Raw genomic sequence first — 17116 nt, 5'->3', positions numbered from 1 at the left:
GTTCTGCAAAATCACTCATTAGGATGTTTTTTTCTAATTTGCTATGACCTCAGAGTGCATCGAAAAGAAAACTAATAGGCTATCTGGTCTTTAAGTGATGGCGTGACAAATCCTGCTTCCAGGCCTATAGTAGTCTGCGTTTAATATGGATTTTGTGTTGTTAACATGTTTAATGTTTTGTATTGTCTTCTATTTAATCTCAAAAAACTCCTAAAAACAGTAAGTGATCACTGTTGGCCTCCCTCGGCTTCTATCACCACTAATCATTTGAAAGCTCAGTTTTTAAAACCTTACGATGTAGCTACAGCCCAGCCCATGCAGCAGTATATGAATGACTAATCCTATTCATCCTTGTGGATGGATTATCTCAGTTGTTCTCCTGGCTGAAGTTTGGTCCGTTTACAGCATCCTGCCATGAGATTACATTTGTTCCTGACAGTGTTGGGAAGGTTACTTTTAAAATGTATTCCACTACAGATTACAGATTACATGCCCCAAAATGTATTCTGTAACGTATCCCGTTACGTTACTCAATGAGAGTAACGTATTCTGAATACTTTGGATTACTTAATATATTATCATGCTGTTTACAACTACATGAATGTACTATTGCTGTGATTTATTACTGTTACTGAAGGTCCGCGGCTCCAAACCGTAGTAAAGGGACCTCTGGCTAATACGGTGGGTTCTGTGTCGGCTCGTAGCTGAAAACTAGCTTTACTTTGTTGTCTGGGTCGACTTTGCTAGCGAGAGACAGAGAGAGGCGTTGAAAGGCTGCTCCAACAGAACTTATTGTTTCAGAGGAAAACACGAACACGGTGTACAGTCGAGTCTTAATAGCTTACTTACAGCTGGGCTCGTCAGGCTCTCTTCTTGGCTGCAGTGGTTATTATTATATTTACATGCTTCCAGCTCCAGTTTTTGCTCGATGACAGCTCGTACTTTTCCTTTTTCTCCCTCCCTCGCTCACAGACACATAACGGGTATGGCAGTCCATTCTCCCTGCAGCACGGACTACACTGCCCATGATGCTACATTCTTTAGAGCTATACCTGTAGCATTCTGCCTATTAGCTTAGCACAACAACAACAAAAAGGCCTCTCTCACCCAGGAAACACGCAGAGAGAGAGAGCGTCACCCTGTAACCATGGCAACCGTAACGCTGCCACCTGGAACAACAGAACGTTAGTGATGTGCGATACCACTGATTTCCTTTCCGATCCGATACCAAGTAATATTCAGGATGGTATCGACGATACTGATCCGATACCGATACTTTGTACAAAAACTTATTTTATTTATTGTATCTCAAATTATAGCGTCATAATGATTACAGGACATCAGATTACCTGTTCTTATTACTTAATAATGCAGACTTCATCATACAGAAATAAAAAAACTGAAGTTGTGGCTATTTGAACACGTTGCCTGCCTGCAGCACTAAAGGACTCTGTGAGAGACGTCTGTCTCGCCCTATCAGCACCTGTCCCTCTCCTCCTCTTCAGTTCACCTCAACATACGTGCCTCATATTCTGTGATATGATTTACTCTGAGGTGTTTGACAAGGTTAGTGATGTTGCCACAACCATACATGCCAACCCTCCCGATTTTTCCGGGAGAATCCCGGAGCCACCATTCTCCCGAATTTCCACCTGGACAACAAATATGAAAAACCATATCGCAGAATTCATAGCGCGGCCCAGCCAATTCGCTACTCGGGTTAAACATGATATATAAGTCACTTTGATAACTTAAAAATGTTATTGTTTGGCTTTTTCAGTGTTTTATTTGTTCGTGAGTAAATCGGTTTGGCTGAGATTAAATTTATTAGATTAGATTAAATTAAATTTAACTTTATTAATCCATCGGGTGGGTTCCTCCAGGGTTTTCACACAGCTGAATAAACATCAAACAGAAAACTAACTAGAAAAATTTGCATTTCCTGCGAAAATGCAGTGTGGATGCTTTAAAGCTGAAGCTGTCTGCAAAAACTAGCTGAAAAAACTGAAAAGTTGCAGAAATTGTAAAAACTTTGCAGAAGCAAAAGAACTTTGCTAAAATGTAATAACTTAGCAGAACTGCAATATCTTAGAGGAAACATAATACTTGGCAGAAATACAATAGCATAGCAGAACTTGGCAGAAATATTGTAACTTACCAGAAACATGACAACTTCTCAAATATACAAGAATTTAGGAGAAATAGTATAAGATAACAGAAAGAATATATTTAGCCAAAAATACTTAAACATTACAGAAACACTATGATTTAGAAAAATAGTACAACATAGCAGACATACTGTGATTTACCAGAGACACTGTGATGAACTATGAATATTGTAATTTTAAATTAATACTATGTTTTAGCACAAATACTATAATTTGACAGAAATACTATCATTTGGCAGAAATACTATGTTTCAGCACAAATACTCTGGTTAAGCACAAATACTATAACATAGGAGAAATACAATTATATAGCAGAAATGCTATATTTAGAAAGAGAAATATAATATAGTAGAAATAATATGATTTAGCAGAAATACTGTAATCAGCACATATACTGTAACATGGCAGAAATTCCTCCACTTAGTAGTAATACTATAACATAACACAAATGTTATGATTTGGCACAAAAACCATGATTTGGCAAAAATACTATGATTTAGCAGAAATACTATGATTGAGCAGAAGTACAAAGATGTAGTAAAAGTACTTTGATTTAACAGAAATACAATTATGGTGGAGTAATACTTTAAAATGGGAGAAATATTGATACACACACACATACACAGAGCCTAAAGGGAACAGTATTTGTGCCATGGAGTGTTAACAAGAATCTGAGGTCCATATTAGAAAAGCTGGTAAAATGACAAAAGTTTGCAGAATTGTAATAAATGATGAATATGAATTACTGGTCTGTGATAGTGTATTAATTTGTAGGGAAAAAAACATGTTGACCAAGGTGGGATTGAACCCATGACCTTTGGCTTGCAGACCCGTGTCATTACCAACTGCGCCACTGGGAAAGAGAGCGGGCGCCTGGAAAACAGGGTGATGAGCAGTCAGAATTAGATCGCGGTGAGAGGCGAAAAACGCCGTTTTTTGGAGTTACAAAACGTCGTGTAACTCAAAAACTAGGTGAACTAGAAGCATAATTCTTGTACTGGGTGAATCAGCGGACTTTGGTGTACTTTGACTGCGATTTTCATTGCTCTTTGTACAACCGTTGCTGAGATATGACGAGAGAAGAAACGGCAGACCTCAGATATGATTGGCTGGCTGGGAAGCCGTGCAGGCCCTGATATGTAAATTTGAATGTGTCAGTCCTCACAGAGGATTGGCTGCCTGGGGACCTGGCAGTAATATATAGAAATAGTATGATTAAGCATAAATACTACATTTAGTAGAAATACTATGTTTTAGCACAAATACTATAAAAAGCAGAAATACTATAATTTAGCAGAAATACTATAATTTAGCACAAATACTATATTAAACAGAAATACTATATTAAGCACAAATCGTATAGGAAGCAGAAATACTATAATTTAGCAGAAATACTATATTAAGCAGAAATACTATAAAAAGCAGAAATACTATAATTTAGCAGAAACACTATATTAAGCACAAATACTATAAAAAGCAGAAATACTATAATGTAGCAGAAATACTATAATTTAGCAGAAATACTATATTAAGCAGAAATACTATATTAAGCACAAATACTATAAAAAGTAGAAATATTATAAAAAGCAGAAATACTATAATTTAGCACAAATCCTATATTAAGCACAAATCGTATAAAAAACAGAAATACTATAATTTAGCAGAAATACTATAATTTAGCAGAAATACTATATTAAGCAGAAATAAGTCTTTGTCTGGCTGAATGTCCCCACTTTACAAATGCAATAATAAAAGCTCTGGCAGGTGCACGGCTACACATTTAGTCAGGACTCTACAGGTAAGAAGTTATTTGTTATGAGAAGTTGAGATTTTGGGTCATGTTTCACTTTTTAAATCAATGCAAAGAAAATGTCCAAAATACACATTTAGTAGTTTATTTTATGCTTTTGTCCAATTATCCAAATTTATTTGATAAAACGATTGAAAACTGATTAATTATATCAATGGTAAATGGCCTGTATTTGTATAGCGCTTTTCTAGTCCCTAAGGACCCCAAAGCGCTTTACACAACCAGTCATCCACACATTCACACACTGGTGATGGCAGCTACATTGTAGCAACAGCCACCCTGGGGCGCACTGACAGAGGCGAGGCTGCCGGACACTGGCGCCACCGGGCCCTCTGACCACCACCAGTAGGCGGTAAGTGAAGTGTCTTGCCCAAGGACACAACGACCGAGACTGTCCAAGCCAGGGCTCGAACCAGCAACCTTCCGATTACAAGGCGAACTCCCAACTCTTGAGCCACGATCGCCCCAATCATTAATTAATTTCTTTAGAAATCTGGCTTTATCTGGTCATCAGCCGGGCAAGTTTCTCCCTGCAGTGTTTTATATCAGCTCGATCTTACCTTCAGTTATTCTCAGGTGGATGTGGGTAATGTGCGTCTCCTCAGCATTGCTGAGCTTACAGGTGTACATCCCCTCCTGCTTTGTGGATAAGTCCTTTAGCATGAGGCTGCCTGACTTGGATACATTCTCCACCTTCTGCCTCCACCCGTCTGACACCGAGTAGGTGACGTCGGTCCAGGACTGGCTCAGGATGGTCTGAGTGTGGTTGAATCTCCAGAGGAGGGTGAAGTTGGTGAGTGAAGTGTTTGAGGGGGTGCAGGGGATTGTCACACCAGTGCTGGGACCACTGATATCAGCTGAAGGCATACTATGTAAATGATTAACAACAATATTAAAAACTACAGTCTTGGGAAATTACTAAGAGGTCCACGCAGCCCCAAGCAACACCGAGCCGAGGCGAGCACTCCCACACAGAGCATCATGTATCCATGGTAACCACATAGTGAACCCTCACCAGCCAAAAGACCCCAGCAAAGAGTGTTGTCCAGTACTCATCAGTGATGTGATATTTGCTTGAGTTTTCCGGTTCTGTTGCCACAGCATCTTACTGGACGCGGCAATGCAGAGAAGACAGAACGCAATTGGACGAGAAGCGAAACTTAAACTCACCGACAAAAGTTAAGGATACAAAGTTTGTGTTTGGTGATTTTAATTCTGTAATAAAAAGCAGGAAAAATGGTAAAGAAGAAGAGTCCTGACTCTGAGGGACTCTCAGACAGCCATCAATTCGTAGACATGACATGTCATCACACACCCACTGTTGTGCTTCACTTCTAGAACAAAAGTCAATATCCTCAGATATTTGCAACAGGGAATCAGACTGATCCATGCTGCACTGTTCCTCCTGAAGCTTTGAGTCTTCCTAAAAGTATCGTAGCACGGATCTTCCCAGGATGGCTGAGAAATGTGAACCCTCTGGTTCCTCTGTGGATCCAGAGCACCAATCCGAAGGAGCTGTCCCCAAACCCCCACTGATGTCACCCAGGAGAAGCCTACAAGACCCAAAGCCTAAAAGAACTTGGGTTGAATTTCATCCACCTCAGTGCACCAACCACCTAACAGCTTAATAAATCCCTCAGTGACCTCTGCCCCGCTGGCAGGCCAATCTTCCTTGCACTGCCCATGTTCTCACTGAGCTCATATATACCTCTGCAGCTGAGCCCCAAACCGCACCCCTCCACATACTGATATATGCATGTTATTACTGATATTTAAAGAAATTCACGCATTTTCTTACAGTGTTTTGATGAGAGAGAGCTCAACAGTTTTTTCTTCTTTTTTGCATAAACCACATCCAAAGTCCGCCTTTAACTTTTCTGCTTTTTGATCATTCTGGTGCACCTTGTTCATCTTGACACATTTTAAAGATCCACAGTCTTTGTGTGGATGCTGCATTTTATCTGAAAGTGCAAGGTGACGAAGATACATCACGGATAGAGATTTCCTTGCATTGTTTCATAGTTAAACAGGTTTTGTGTTTTTTGTTTGTTTGTTTTAATTTTACAGAAAACATATTTAATGCAGTTTTCCTTCATATTTTTCTCCAGTTATCTACGTCCCATCTGCAGTTCTCCTAGTTTGGTTGAAATACTCACATAGTCTCTGCAGCGTGGCTCTCCTCCTGTTCCTGCGAGCGCTGATGGTGCAGATAAAGAGCAGGTCATAAACACCGGCTGAAAGCATCTGAGAGCTGCTGATGTTGTAAAGCAGCTGCTCAGTCCGCTCGACTGTGGTGGTGTTAGTGAAGGTGATGTTGGATGGAGGGCTGGTGGACCAGGTGAGCTGAGGTTCAGGGTAGATCCCCTCTGACCTGCAGCTGATCCTGTTTTCAACCTGATTCATTTTGACCTTATTAACTGGAGCTGCAACAAAAGAAAATCACGGATCAAAAACTCATCATTAATCTGATGAAAAAAATGAAGACAAAATCTTTAAAATCCATTCATTTGACAGTGCACGGAGAACTGAGCTGATGTTTACTGCAAGTTTCTCCTACCGTCCACTTTTAGGTTGACAAATGACTCCTGGTTTCCCTTGATGGTGCTGGTGTGGCACTTATATCTGCCCTCATCCTGAACCTCCACACTTGTCAGCTGGAGTGAGGCATTTCCACTGGAGATCTGGTCCTTGAACAGTGAAGTCCTGTTTCTGTAGTACTGGTCCTGGTTTCCAAGCTGGTCTCTGCTGTAGTAGAATGAGTGGACATGAAGGTGTCTTAAACCAGTGGATGACGATTTCATTCCCAATCTTGAAACTGCACGGTAAGACGCATCTCTCCATAAAAACACAGGACACCTCAGTATCTGAAACATCGGAACAGACAAACACTAAAACTAAACACATACAGTGGTTTGCAAAAGTATTCGTCCCCTTGAACTTTCCCACATTTTGTCACATTACAGCCACAAACATGAATCAATTTTATTGGAATTCCACGTGAAAGAGCAACACAAAGTGGTGCACACGTGAGAAATGGAACGAAAATCAGACATGATTCCAAACATTTTTTACAAATAAATAAATGCAAAGTGGGCTGTGCGTAATTTGATTTGATTTGAACATCCGTTTGATGTGCCGTCCAGACTTTGGCTACGAATAAAAGCCGAGATTTGCTTTTGCTGCTGTCCCATTGTAGTCGCTCAGGAAGAGGACGTCTCCCACCCAGCCCGACCGTTAACTTCTCCACTTTAAAAGCATTTCCAGTCCCACTGATAAATACGACGCATTACCCAAATCCTGACTGCGACATCATGTCTACGTTTAGGTTTTTGTTCAGCCTGCTGAGATTTTCAGGGCTTTCCCTCCGTCGAAGGAAATCCCGTGTAGTCGGACTGAGTTTGTTTCCTGATTTTTAATTTTTTTAATTATAAAGTTTATGCATCTTTTGAAGAACACAGACGTCAAAAACATTTGTTGGATAGACCTGAGTGTGAGCTTATTATCACAGCCTGTACTCTGTTAAGATGGTTATTGTAGATCTTTATTTTCGTTACTTCTGAGCAAAAGTTCGTTGGTTCAGTTCCAGCCAGGGATAATAAATAAATAGATAAATGAACAAACCCCGCCTTGTCACGAGGGAGCAGTAAGTGCCTTCACGAAACGTCCAAAGAAGTCCAAAGAGTCGCAGAGCCAAAGCGTAAAAACTGAATACAGTGAAAAGTTTCGACCAAGTTCCCTAAAATGTTTTTTACAGATCAACTGACAGCAAACATCTCCCTCACCTCCATCTACAATCGTCAGAAAGATCCAGATCAACAAATACGAGCTCCGTTTACCCACCATTACTGTCACATTCTCCGCTGTGTCCCGCCTCCTCCTCACCGCAGGGACCTACTGTCCACAGTTTGAATAAACGCTTTTACATGAGGTGGATAAAGTCAAACACAAAGCTCCCTGTTGTCATGTATTGATATGGCTATGTCTTAATGTGATGACCTTTGAACCGGATGTTGTTGTCCGAAGGAGGCCCCGTTAAGTGGCTAGTTGTTAGATGAACAGTATTCAATAAAGCAAGATAAAGACCGTGCTTTATGTCCTGATTCAATTCAGAGTGCTCTGCCTAATTTAGTAATAAGGTGGGCACACAACAATGGCGACGAGGATGACACGGACCTGGATTTGTTTTTGTGAAAAGTAGACCCAGCGGCGGTACGGTGTTAGCGAAAAACTTGTGGGCTAACATGGAAAGGTCGGGTATTCAACCGTTCGCCTGCTACACTGATCCAGCTACGCTCGGACCGAGATGGATGCGGTGGTTAACATCCTTCGAGTTGTTTGCTAATGGGAAAGGTCTTATTTTGACGGATAATGCTACAGACGCAATCAGACAGCGGAGACGCGCTCTTCTACTGCACTTGGCCGGACAAGACGTGCAGGACGTCTTCTCCACTCTACCACAGACGGGAGAGGCAAAGGATTACACCGCTGCGGTGACTGCACTCAACACTTATTTTGTTCCTCAAGTGAATGCAGCATACGCACGCCAAACTTTCCACAAATTGTCCCAAACACCAGGTGAGACTGTGCAACAATTTTGTACACGTTTAAGGCGAGCTGCAAAAGACTGTGACTTTCAAGGTGACAATGATAACCAGATACGGGACGCTATCCTGAGTAAATGCACTTCTGAATATGTACGGAGAAAGCTGCTTGAGGAGGGTCCAGGCTTAACCCTAACTCGCACGTTGGAGGTGGCTTCACACTGCGAACGCGTGGAGGAGCAGATGGCGGCGATGAGCGTCGCCGGGGAAAAGAAAGGAGAGGACACGGTCAGCCGGATTTTTACAGCAAAGAAAGAGAAGAACAACAGACCAAAAGGAAAAATGAGAGATGATAATAAAACAGACAGACAATGTTACAGGTGTGGTTATACTGACCACATGGGCAAAGATCCCAAATGCCCAGCACGAGGACAAACATGTCACAAGTGTAATGGTAAGGACCACTTTTCAAAAATGTGTCGTACCAAAAGACAAAAGAAACAAAATGTGAATGCTGTTGAACAAGATGATTATGCATTTACTGTAAATGATGATAGTGTACCTTTTCTGTTGGGGGAATAGAGTTGAAAATGTTAGTTGACTCTGGAGCTACAAGTAATGTGATGGGAGACAACATATGGGAAAAGCTAAAAGCTGAAAAGATAAAATGTCACTCATATGTACCCAAAGAGCAGAGGAATTTATATGCATATTCCTCAGCACAGGCACTCACGGTTAAAGGTGCATTCAGATGCGAAATCAAGATTGGTGACAGGACTGAAGAGGCTGAATTTATTGTGATTAGAGGTAATGGTGAACCACTCCTGGGGAAAAAGACTGCCATAAAGTTAGGAGTGTTGAAAATAGGTGAAAATGTGGCGGCTGTCACAGATTTAAAGCACACTCTTAAAGAAAAGTATCCAAAAGTGTTCAAAGGAGTAGGAAAGCTAAACACCAAACAGATCAGCCTGTACATTGATCCAAATGTGAAACCAGTAGCACAGCCACTGAGGCGCATACCTTATCATTTGAGGGATGCAGTGGAGAAAAAGATTAATGAACTAATCGACATGGACATTATAGAACGTGTAGAAGGACCTACACCTTGGGTAAATCCTGTAGTGGTACTCCCAAAGAAATGTGACAATGATATCAGAATGTGCTTAGACATGAGAAAAGCAAATGAAGCAATAATCAGGGAAAGATACCCCATACCCACTGTGGATGAAATCTTGCAAGGACTAAACGGCTCTGCAATCTTCACCAAACTCGATCTCAAGTGGGGATACCATCAGCTAGAGCTTACCCCGGAGTCAAGAGAGATAACTACATTTGCAGTGCACAACGGAGTATACCGGTACAAAAGGCTAATATTTGGAGTCTCATCAGCTAGTGAGCAATATCAGCATGAGATTGCCAATGCACTAGCTGGCATTGAAGGAGTTGAGAACATTTCAGATGATGTAATCATACATGCGCCAGACCAGGAAACCCATGATAAGCGCCTGCATGCTGTGATGAAGAGACTCTCTGACTGTGGCCTGACACTAAACTCAGAGAAGTGTCAGTTCAACATGGACAGACTCGTGTTCATGGGAATACTGCTGACACAGAAAGGCATCGGCCCAACTGAAGAAAGAGTGAGAGCTGTGGTGGAAGCCCGAGAACCAAAGAATGCTACTGAGGTGAGAAGCTTTCTGGGACTGGTAGGCTTCAGTAGCAGGTTCATACCACAGTTTGCTACACTCTCTGAACCACTTAGACGTTTAACTCGAAAAGAAACTATGTTTACATTCGGGCCAGAACAAAAGCAAGCATTTGAAAGACTAAAGACTGAGTTAGCCAGAGCAGGTACCCTAGCCTATTTTGACAAAGAAGCCCCAACCAGAGTCATAGCAGATGCGAGCCCTGTAGGCTTGGGCGCAGTGCTAATACAAATACAGAACGGAGAAGAGGTACCAGTGTGCTACGTAAGTCGGAGTTTAACAGACTGTGAGCGAAGATATTCTCAAACAGAAAGAGAAGCCCTAGCACTGATATGGGCATGTGAGAGACTACATCCATATGTGTATGGCAGGAAGTTTGACCTCATCACAGACCACAAGCCATTAGAGGTCATATATAGCCAGAGATCTAAACCTTGTGCACGCATAGAAAGATGGGTTCTCAGACTACAACCATATAATTTTAAAGTAGTGCACATTGCGGGAAAACAAAACATTGCGGATTCACTGTCAAGACTGCTGTCTGACACCACGTCAAAAGAGATACATAAGCATGAATCTGAAGAATATGTGAGATTTGTTGCAGTTAATGCTGCTCCAAAAGCACTCACAACAAGAGAGGTTGAAGAAGCCTCTGCTACAGACTCAGAATTAACAGAAGTGCGAAGAGCTATTGAAAATGGACATTTTGAAAAATGCAAAACATATGCTCCCATTGCAAATGAACTGTGTGTCATCGGCTACATAGTTTTGCGGGGAACTCGAATTGTATTGCCAGAAAACCTCAGAGCTCAAGCACTTTCACTAGCTCATGAAGGACATTTAGGAATTGTTGGAACCAAACAGCATCTCAGAACAAAAGTTTGGTGGCCAGGGATGGACAAAGCTGCAGAAAAGTTTTGTAAAGCTTGTCACGGATGTCAAATAGTAGCCAGACCAGATCCACCTGAACCACTGAGAAACACACTTTTACCGGATGGACCATGGCGAGATGTGGCGGTAGACCTACTGGGACCGCTACCTTCGAACCACTCAATACTTGTACTGATAGATTACTACAGTCGGTACTATGAGTATGATGTAATGTCATCTACAACTGCTGAAAAAGTCATTGACTCTATTGACTGTATATTTAGCAGACATGGGCTACCAGTTACCATGAAATCTGATAACGGCCCACAGTTCAAATCTGAGCTGTTCAGAGAATATTGTGAAACTAATGGAATCAAACATATAAGAACTACACCAAAATGGGCTCAAGCAAATGGAGAAGTGGAACGGCAAAATGCATCATTGATGAAAAGAATCAGGATTGCACAAGCCGAAGGACTTGACTGGAAGCGAGAGCTAAGAAAATATGTAACAGTGTATCGCAGCATTGAACATCCAACCACGGGCAAAAGTCCAGCAGAACTCCTGTTCAACCGCAAAATGAGAGGAAAGTTACCGAACATCGGTGAGGCAAAAACAACAGAGTTAGACGTGCGTGACAGAGATGCTGAACAGAAAGGAAAATCAAAGATTTATGCTGATGAACGAAAAGGAGCTGAGTATTCAAAAGTTGACACGGGAGACACAGTGCTGGTTCAACAAGACAAAGTGGACAAGTTTACAACACCATTCAACGCAACACCACACAAAGTTGTAAGCAGAACTGGAAACCAAGTCATTATTGAATCACCAACAGGAGCTCGCTATCACCGGAACACCACACATGTGAAGAAATGCGAGACAAATGAGACTAGAGAAGGACACTACGACACAATACCTGAAAGGGAGGAAGGTGAAACACCCACAAAGACTGACACCTTCACTCCAACACCACAAGAGGGCTCCCAGGGGCCAGCGAGATCAAGTAGATCACAAAGGGCTAAAAAGATACCTGAGAGGTTTCGTGATTTTGTGGTGAAATAAACTATAATATGTTAAGGTGAAGAGGTAACTGAAAATGGGCAAGTTTCAAGTTGCAAGTTCATATGTGTATGTCGACATGTATATATTGGAAAAAAAAAGGGGTACGTGTGGTGAGACAGTTAGAAAATATAATTGTTAGAAAGTAAGACAAGAAAAAATGTTCAATGTTGAAGAGAAAAAAAAAAGACATCAAAGTTATTAAGACTAAAGTTTGAATCTAAGGAAAAGGGGGATGTCATGTATTGATATGGCTATGTCTTAATGTGATGACCTTTGAACCGGATGTTGTTGTCCGAAGGAGGCCCCGTTAAGTGGCTAGTTGTTAGATGAACAGTATTCAATAAAGCAAGATAAAGACCGTGCTTTATGTCCTGATTCAATTCAGAGTGCTCTGCCTAATTTAGTAATAAGGTGGGCACACAACACCTGTAGTCAAAGTTTTTTTTCATTAACGTTTTCATTAAAATCATAAAAGTTATGGTGCAGTGAGTTTTTTATGTTTCTTTTTTAAATTCAGAACCATAATTCCTGCTGCAAAGGTTAAAAAGGGGCGTGTTTACACGTGAAAGTGAAGTTACGGGCATGAAATACACTTCAGACTGTGTTACAGGTCAAAATGAATAATATGCGATATTCAACTCAAAAACAAACTTATAAAATCTGCGGGGTTTGTTTGTAACTTGTCGTGTATATTGTTATTTTCTGTTGAACACCCATTTGCATATTTTGTCACCAAAAACTCTCCCAAACAAACCTGAAAATGTTGCAGGATCATCGGATTAAACATGTAACTGGTTTTCAAAGCTGTGGGACAAATGTGCAACAGAAACAAGAAAAATGATTTAATGTGATGTGTCCTGCAACACTGACGCACCGACGCACGTATCAAGCTCACGCAGCAAAGCCTGCGTGCGTCGCTTTAAGAAAAGGTCACGTGATCGACACAGCTGCTGTATCGCTCATTGCCAACGCGCCAAACTGTGTTTAAAAGGTACCGCATCCGCATCTGTCAACGGAATGAGTCGCCACCAAAAAAACACAAAATTACTCTCGCAAAGATAAAAAACAACAACACATCTCTCTCCATAACAAAATGGAGCCCGAAAGAAAAAGAAATGTTTCTGCTGTGTGGGATCATTTTGATCTTTTAACTGCAAATAAGGTAACTGTTTGTCTGTCTTTGTTTCAGTGTAACCTATCATAATAGGAAAAACAGCAATGTGACTTGAAGTGTAAATTATTTATTTCATGTTATGCAGGTTAAATGTCGCATCTGTTCTGCGGAGCTTTATTTCTTACACAAACAAAAGCACCTCCTCAGTGTTTAGGCATTACAGAGCCAAACGTGAAAATGAGGAGACAAACACACCGAGGATGAACACTGGTAGGCCTATATTGACACTGAACAGCTTTATCATCTTTTTTTTTTTAATTAATATGTGTTTTATTGTTTTGAAATCAAGCATCTAGGAAGACTGTTCTGGACCAGGCAGTCCTGGATTTTATTATAAAGGACTGCCAACCCCTTAGTGTTGTGGAGAGTGTCGGAGAGAAAAATTCCAAGATCAGAGGATCGTTTAACGTACTGAGGGAAAAGGAAGACATCTTATCAGAACCTTTTCCACCTGGCTTTACAGCTTTTGTGTACCCCAGCTTCATCTGTGCCTGTGAGTTTTCCAAAGCTGGGGAAATGGTGTAAAAAAAATGCAACAGACTGAATGCAAAAACATTGGATAAACTTATTTTTCTGAATAGAAATTTATAATAAACTCTGAGTCAAATGGGTAATATTACATTCACAATACTTTCATTTTAATTTTCACTTAATGTCATTCACAATATATTTGTAGAGTATAAAATAAAGATGTGTAAAATATTTGTATGTAAAAGATATAAAATGATTCCATGGAAAGTACAACACCTTACAGTGTACAAGTATGACTTGGTCATTGAATCAGTGTCTGTTGTGAGTCTCAAGTAAGTTGCCTGCAATGATATTTAAGGTCCAGCAGGTGTCAGCATGGAGCAAAACAGCAACACTGTGTCGACACAGCATGGATAGTTTGTGCTGAAACGCTTCACGAGGCCTCATCTAGCCATCGCTACACGAAACCGAACATGACCGTATTCAGTCATAGTCCCCTGACCTGTAAAGCATCATCGATGCAAGCAGCACGTAAATTCAAAAGAGGGCATAATATCATTTTACCTCTTTTCTTCGTCCAGTGCAGAACCACACCAGCTGCTGTCACTGATAATGCAATGACCAAAATGTGCTTTTGGTACATAGGTTTTGCCTTCTGCACTTAAGATGCGTTTAGATGAGGCCTGCTGGCTTTTAATTCAATAACCATTTTCTGCACAGCTGTCACATGACTACACTCAGACATCACGCAGACTTCATTACAGGGAGATAAAAGATTAAAGATCTGCTTAAATCTTCTTTGGCTCTCGGAGGAGGCGGACGCACTTTTTCTCCTCTCCCTTATCTTCCCTGCTTATGTCCTTGTCTAGTCTCGTGTTTTTTTTGTATCGTCCCTGGAACCTTTTCTCACAGTCTGTTCTCTAAAACCTAAAAGAGGAATTATGGATTTGATCAACTGGTCCCTAAATGCAATTGACACCCCTTTCTCAACGAGAAGTCTGGGCTCGGGTGAGCCTGAGTGCTGAAGATATCTACCTATTCGGAACCATGACATCACGGCTCAAACTCTTTGTCACTAAACCATTTCTTTATTTAACATATAAAATTTTGGTTTAACTGTTGTAGGATTTCATAACAAACAAGCTGAAAAAAACCCTGCAGAAAACATGGATTGATGCATTCAATAAAAACATGATAAGAGGAAACAAGATTGAGCTAACCACTCAACACAAACACTACAGTAGAACAGTTTAGAAAGCTTAAAATGTAACGAGGCACATTTTCATTAATAGTTGCCTCATCAGGTCAGGAGACTCCACCTGAACTCTGTGGAGCCTGATCTCAAGGGTTTAAGTCTGACCCTGAAACCAGAAGAGGATCTTTCTGTCTCTTCAGATTCACTGTGATCCAGAGATGGGAGTGATTTCAGTCCTGCATCACGCTGATGTTTGCATAGAGGAGATCATTTAGTAAATGTTTTTGAACATTGGTAACAGTAAAACAAGTTCCTTCATAATCATTATGCAAATTTTTACTCTGTGAATGGTACTCATGGCCATTGACCAGTGGTTGTTGATCAATGGTCATAAGAATTTGCTTATTAATGTTCAAGAAATTGACCTCACAGCCCATTGTTCATTCATTGGACTGGTTTCAGGTGTTATGCAAATGTACTGTTTACAAGATATACTTAAAAGCAGGAATCAAGACGTAACAGGTTATTCGTAACATGGAATTGTTTGTGAGTGGAGTATGAACTGAGATTACTCAAACTCTTTCACAGATGAAGTTCTCTTTCATGCTTAGTATGATCACATGATTGTGAAAAAGTTTTGTCACAGTGTCTGCACTTGTATGGTTTCTCCCATGTGTGGACTCGCTTTTGAAGCTGATGTGCACGGATGAAGGATGACCCACACTGATCGCAGACGTGCTTTTTAACCCCACTGTGAAGGAGTTCATATTGTTTGAAGTCCTTTGAAGTGGTGAAGCCTCTGCCGCATTATTTACAGTAGTTCATTTTGTCTCCAGTGTGTCTACGTTGATGTATTTTCAGAGTCCTGCGATGACTGAAAGTTTTTCCACAAAGGTCACAAAAAAAGTCTTTCCCACAGCGATGACAGGGTTGAGAACTGGATCCATCTGTGTCGCTCTGCTTCTAAACAAAGACACAAACACAGTGTAAGTCAGTCCTTCAACATTTTCATCCTGAACATAAATCCTGAAATAAAGAGCATCTCTGCCAAAGTCCTATTACATTTTACTGTTTACATTATCAAACTCAGCTCAATATAATGTGCTATAAAGACGATAAGAGTAAAAACATTAAATTAATACTAGTTTAATGCTACAATAACAGTAATATAATCCTCAAACACTATCACTAAAAACCTGTGATTAGAGTCTGAATAATCATTCAGAGGTGTTTTTCCATGCAGTACAATTGCTAACATGCTAACACAATTTGATGAGCAGAGTTGTTTCAAACAGTCGGGCTGACAAGATAAAAATAAAAATACATACCTCACAGTAAATGCACTTGTAGAGTCTTTCTTGTGTGGATCTGTTGGTGTGCTTTCAGGTAACGTGGAGATTTAAAAGTCTTCTCACACAGGTCACATTTATAAGGTCTTTCCTCAGAGTGGGTAAACATGTGATGTTGTAACTGTGTGCCTGTTAAACATAGTCTACCACACTGATCACAGCTGTACACATCATGTCTGGTGTGAATGCGTAGGTGTATATTTCGGGTTGCCATCTGGCTGAAAGTTTTTCCACAAATGTCACAGCTGTATGCTTTAATTCCAGAGTGGGTAACTAGATGACTCTGTAAGCTGCTACTGTGAGTAAAAGCTCTGCCACACTGATCACAGGTGTACGCTTTAACTCCACTGTGGATGAGTTGGTGTGTTTTTAAGCTTCCAGACTCAGTAAAAGACTTTCCACAGTCTCCACAGATGAACGGTCTCTCTCCAGTGTGGATGAGTTGGTGTTTTTTTAAGTTTCCAGAGTGGGTAAAAGACTTTCCACAGTCGTCACAGCTGAACGGTCTCTCTCCAGTGTGGATGAGTTGGTGTTTTTTTAAGTCTCCAGAGTGGGTAAAAGACTTTCCACAGTCGTCACAGCTGAACGGTCTCTCTCCAGTGTGGATGAGTTGGTGTGTTTTTAAGTGTCCAGATTGGGTAAAAGACTTTCCACACTCGTCACAGCTGAATGGTCTCTCTCCAGTGTGGATGAGTTGGTGTGTTTTTAAGTTTCCAGACTCAGTAAACGACTTTCCACAGTCTCCACAGCTGAACGGTCTCTCTCCAGTG

General features: G+C 40.9%; 1 protein-coding gene and 2 pseudogenes across 3 annotated transcripts in view; all 3 read right to left on the bottom strand.

Annotated features, from left to right (window-relative positions):
• The window catches only part of LOC148101104 (uncharacterized), a 164441-nt pseudogene that overhangs the window by 64664 nt on the left and 82661 nt on the right, over positions 1 to 17116 (bottom strand). The gene's annotated exons all lie outside the window — the stretch shown is intronic.
• On the bottom strand, positions 4519 to 7828 carry LOC148101109 (programmed cell death 1 ligand 1-like; annotated as a pseudogene). The gene is made up of 4 exons (XR_015719580.1): positions 7761 to 7828; positions 6536 to 6842; positions 6135 to 6401; positions 4519 to 4835 (listed from the first exon to the last, which is right to left on the bottom strand). The product of XR_015719580.1 is annotated as a programmed cell death 1 ligand 1-like (transcript).
• LOC148101108 (uncharacterized) overlaps positions 14441 to 17116 on the bottom strand; it is a 21674-nt gene continuing 18998 nt past the window's right edge. The window contains exons 3-4 of the mRNA XM_087845812.1: positions 16326 to 17116; positions 14441 to 15960 (exon numbers count right to left, since the gene is read on the bottom strand). The exon at positions 16326 to 17116 is cut by the window's right edge and continues 473 nt beyond it. Coding sequence (XP_087701938.1) covers positions 16327 to 17116 — 790 coding nt within the window. The 3' untranslated portion in view covers positions 14441 to 15960; position 16326. The remainder of the gene's footprint in view (positions 15961 to 16325) is intronic.

The sequence above is a fragment of the Neolamprologus brichardi genome, chromosome 9 (assembly GCF_056152115.1).
Source record: "Neolamprologus brichardi isolate AB-2024 chromosome 9, ASM5615211v1, whole genome shotgun sequence".
In the NCBI taxonomy this organism is placed as follows: domain Eukaryota; kingdom Metazoa; phylum Chordata; class Actinopteri; order Cichliformes; family Cichlidae; genus Neolamprologus; species Neolamprologus brichardi.
This window is presented reverse-complemented; position numbering and strand designations above follow the sequence as displayed.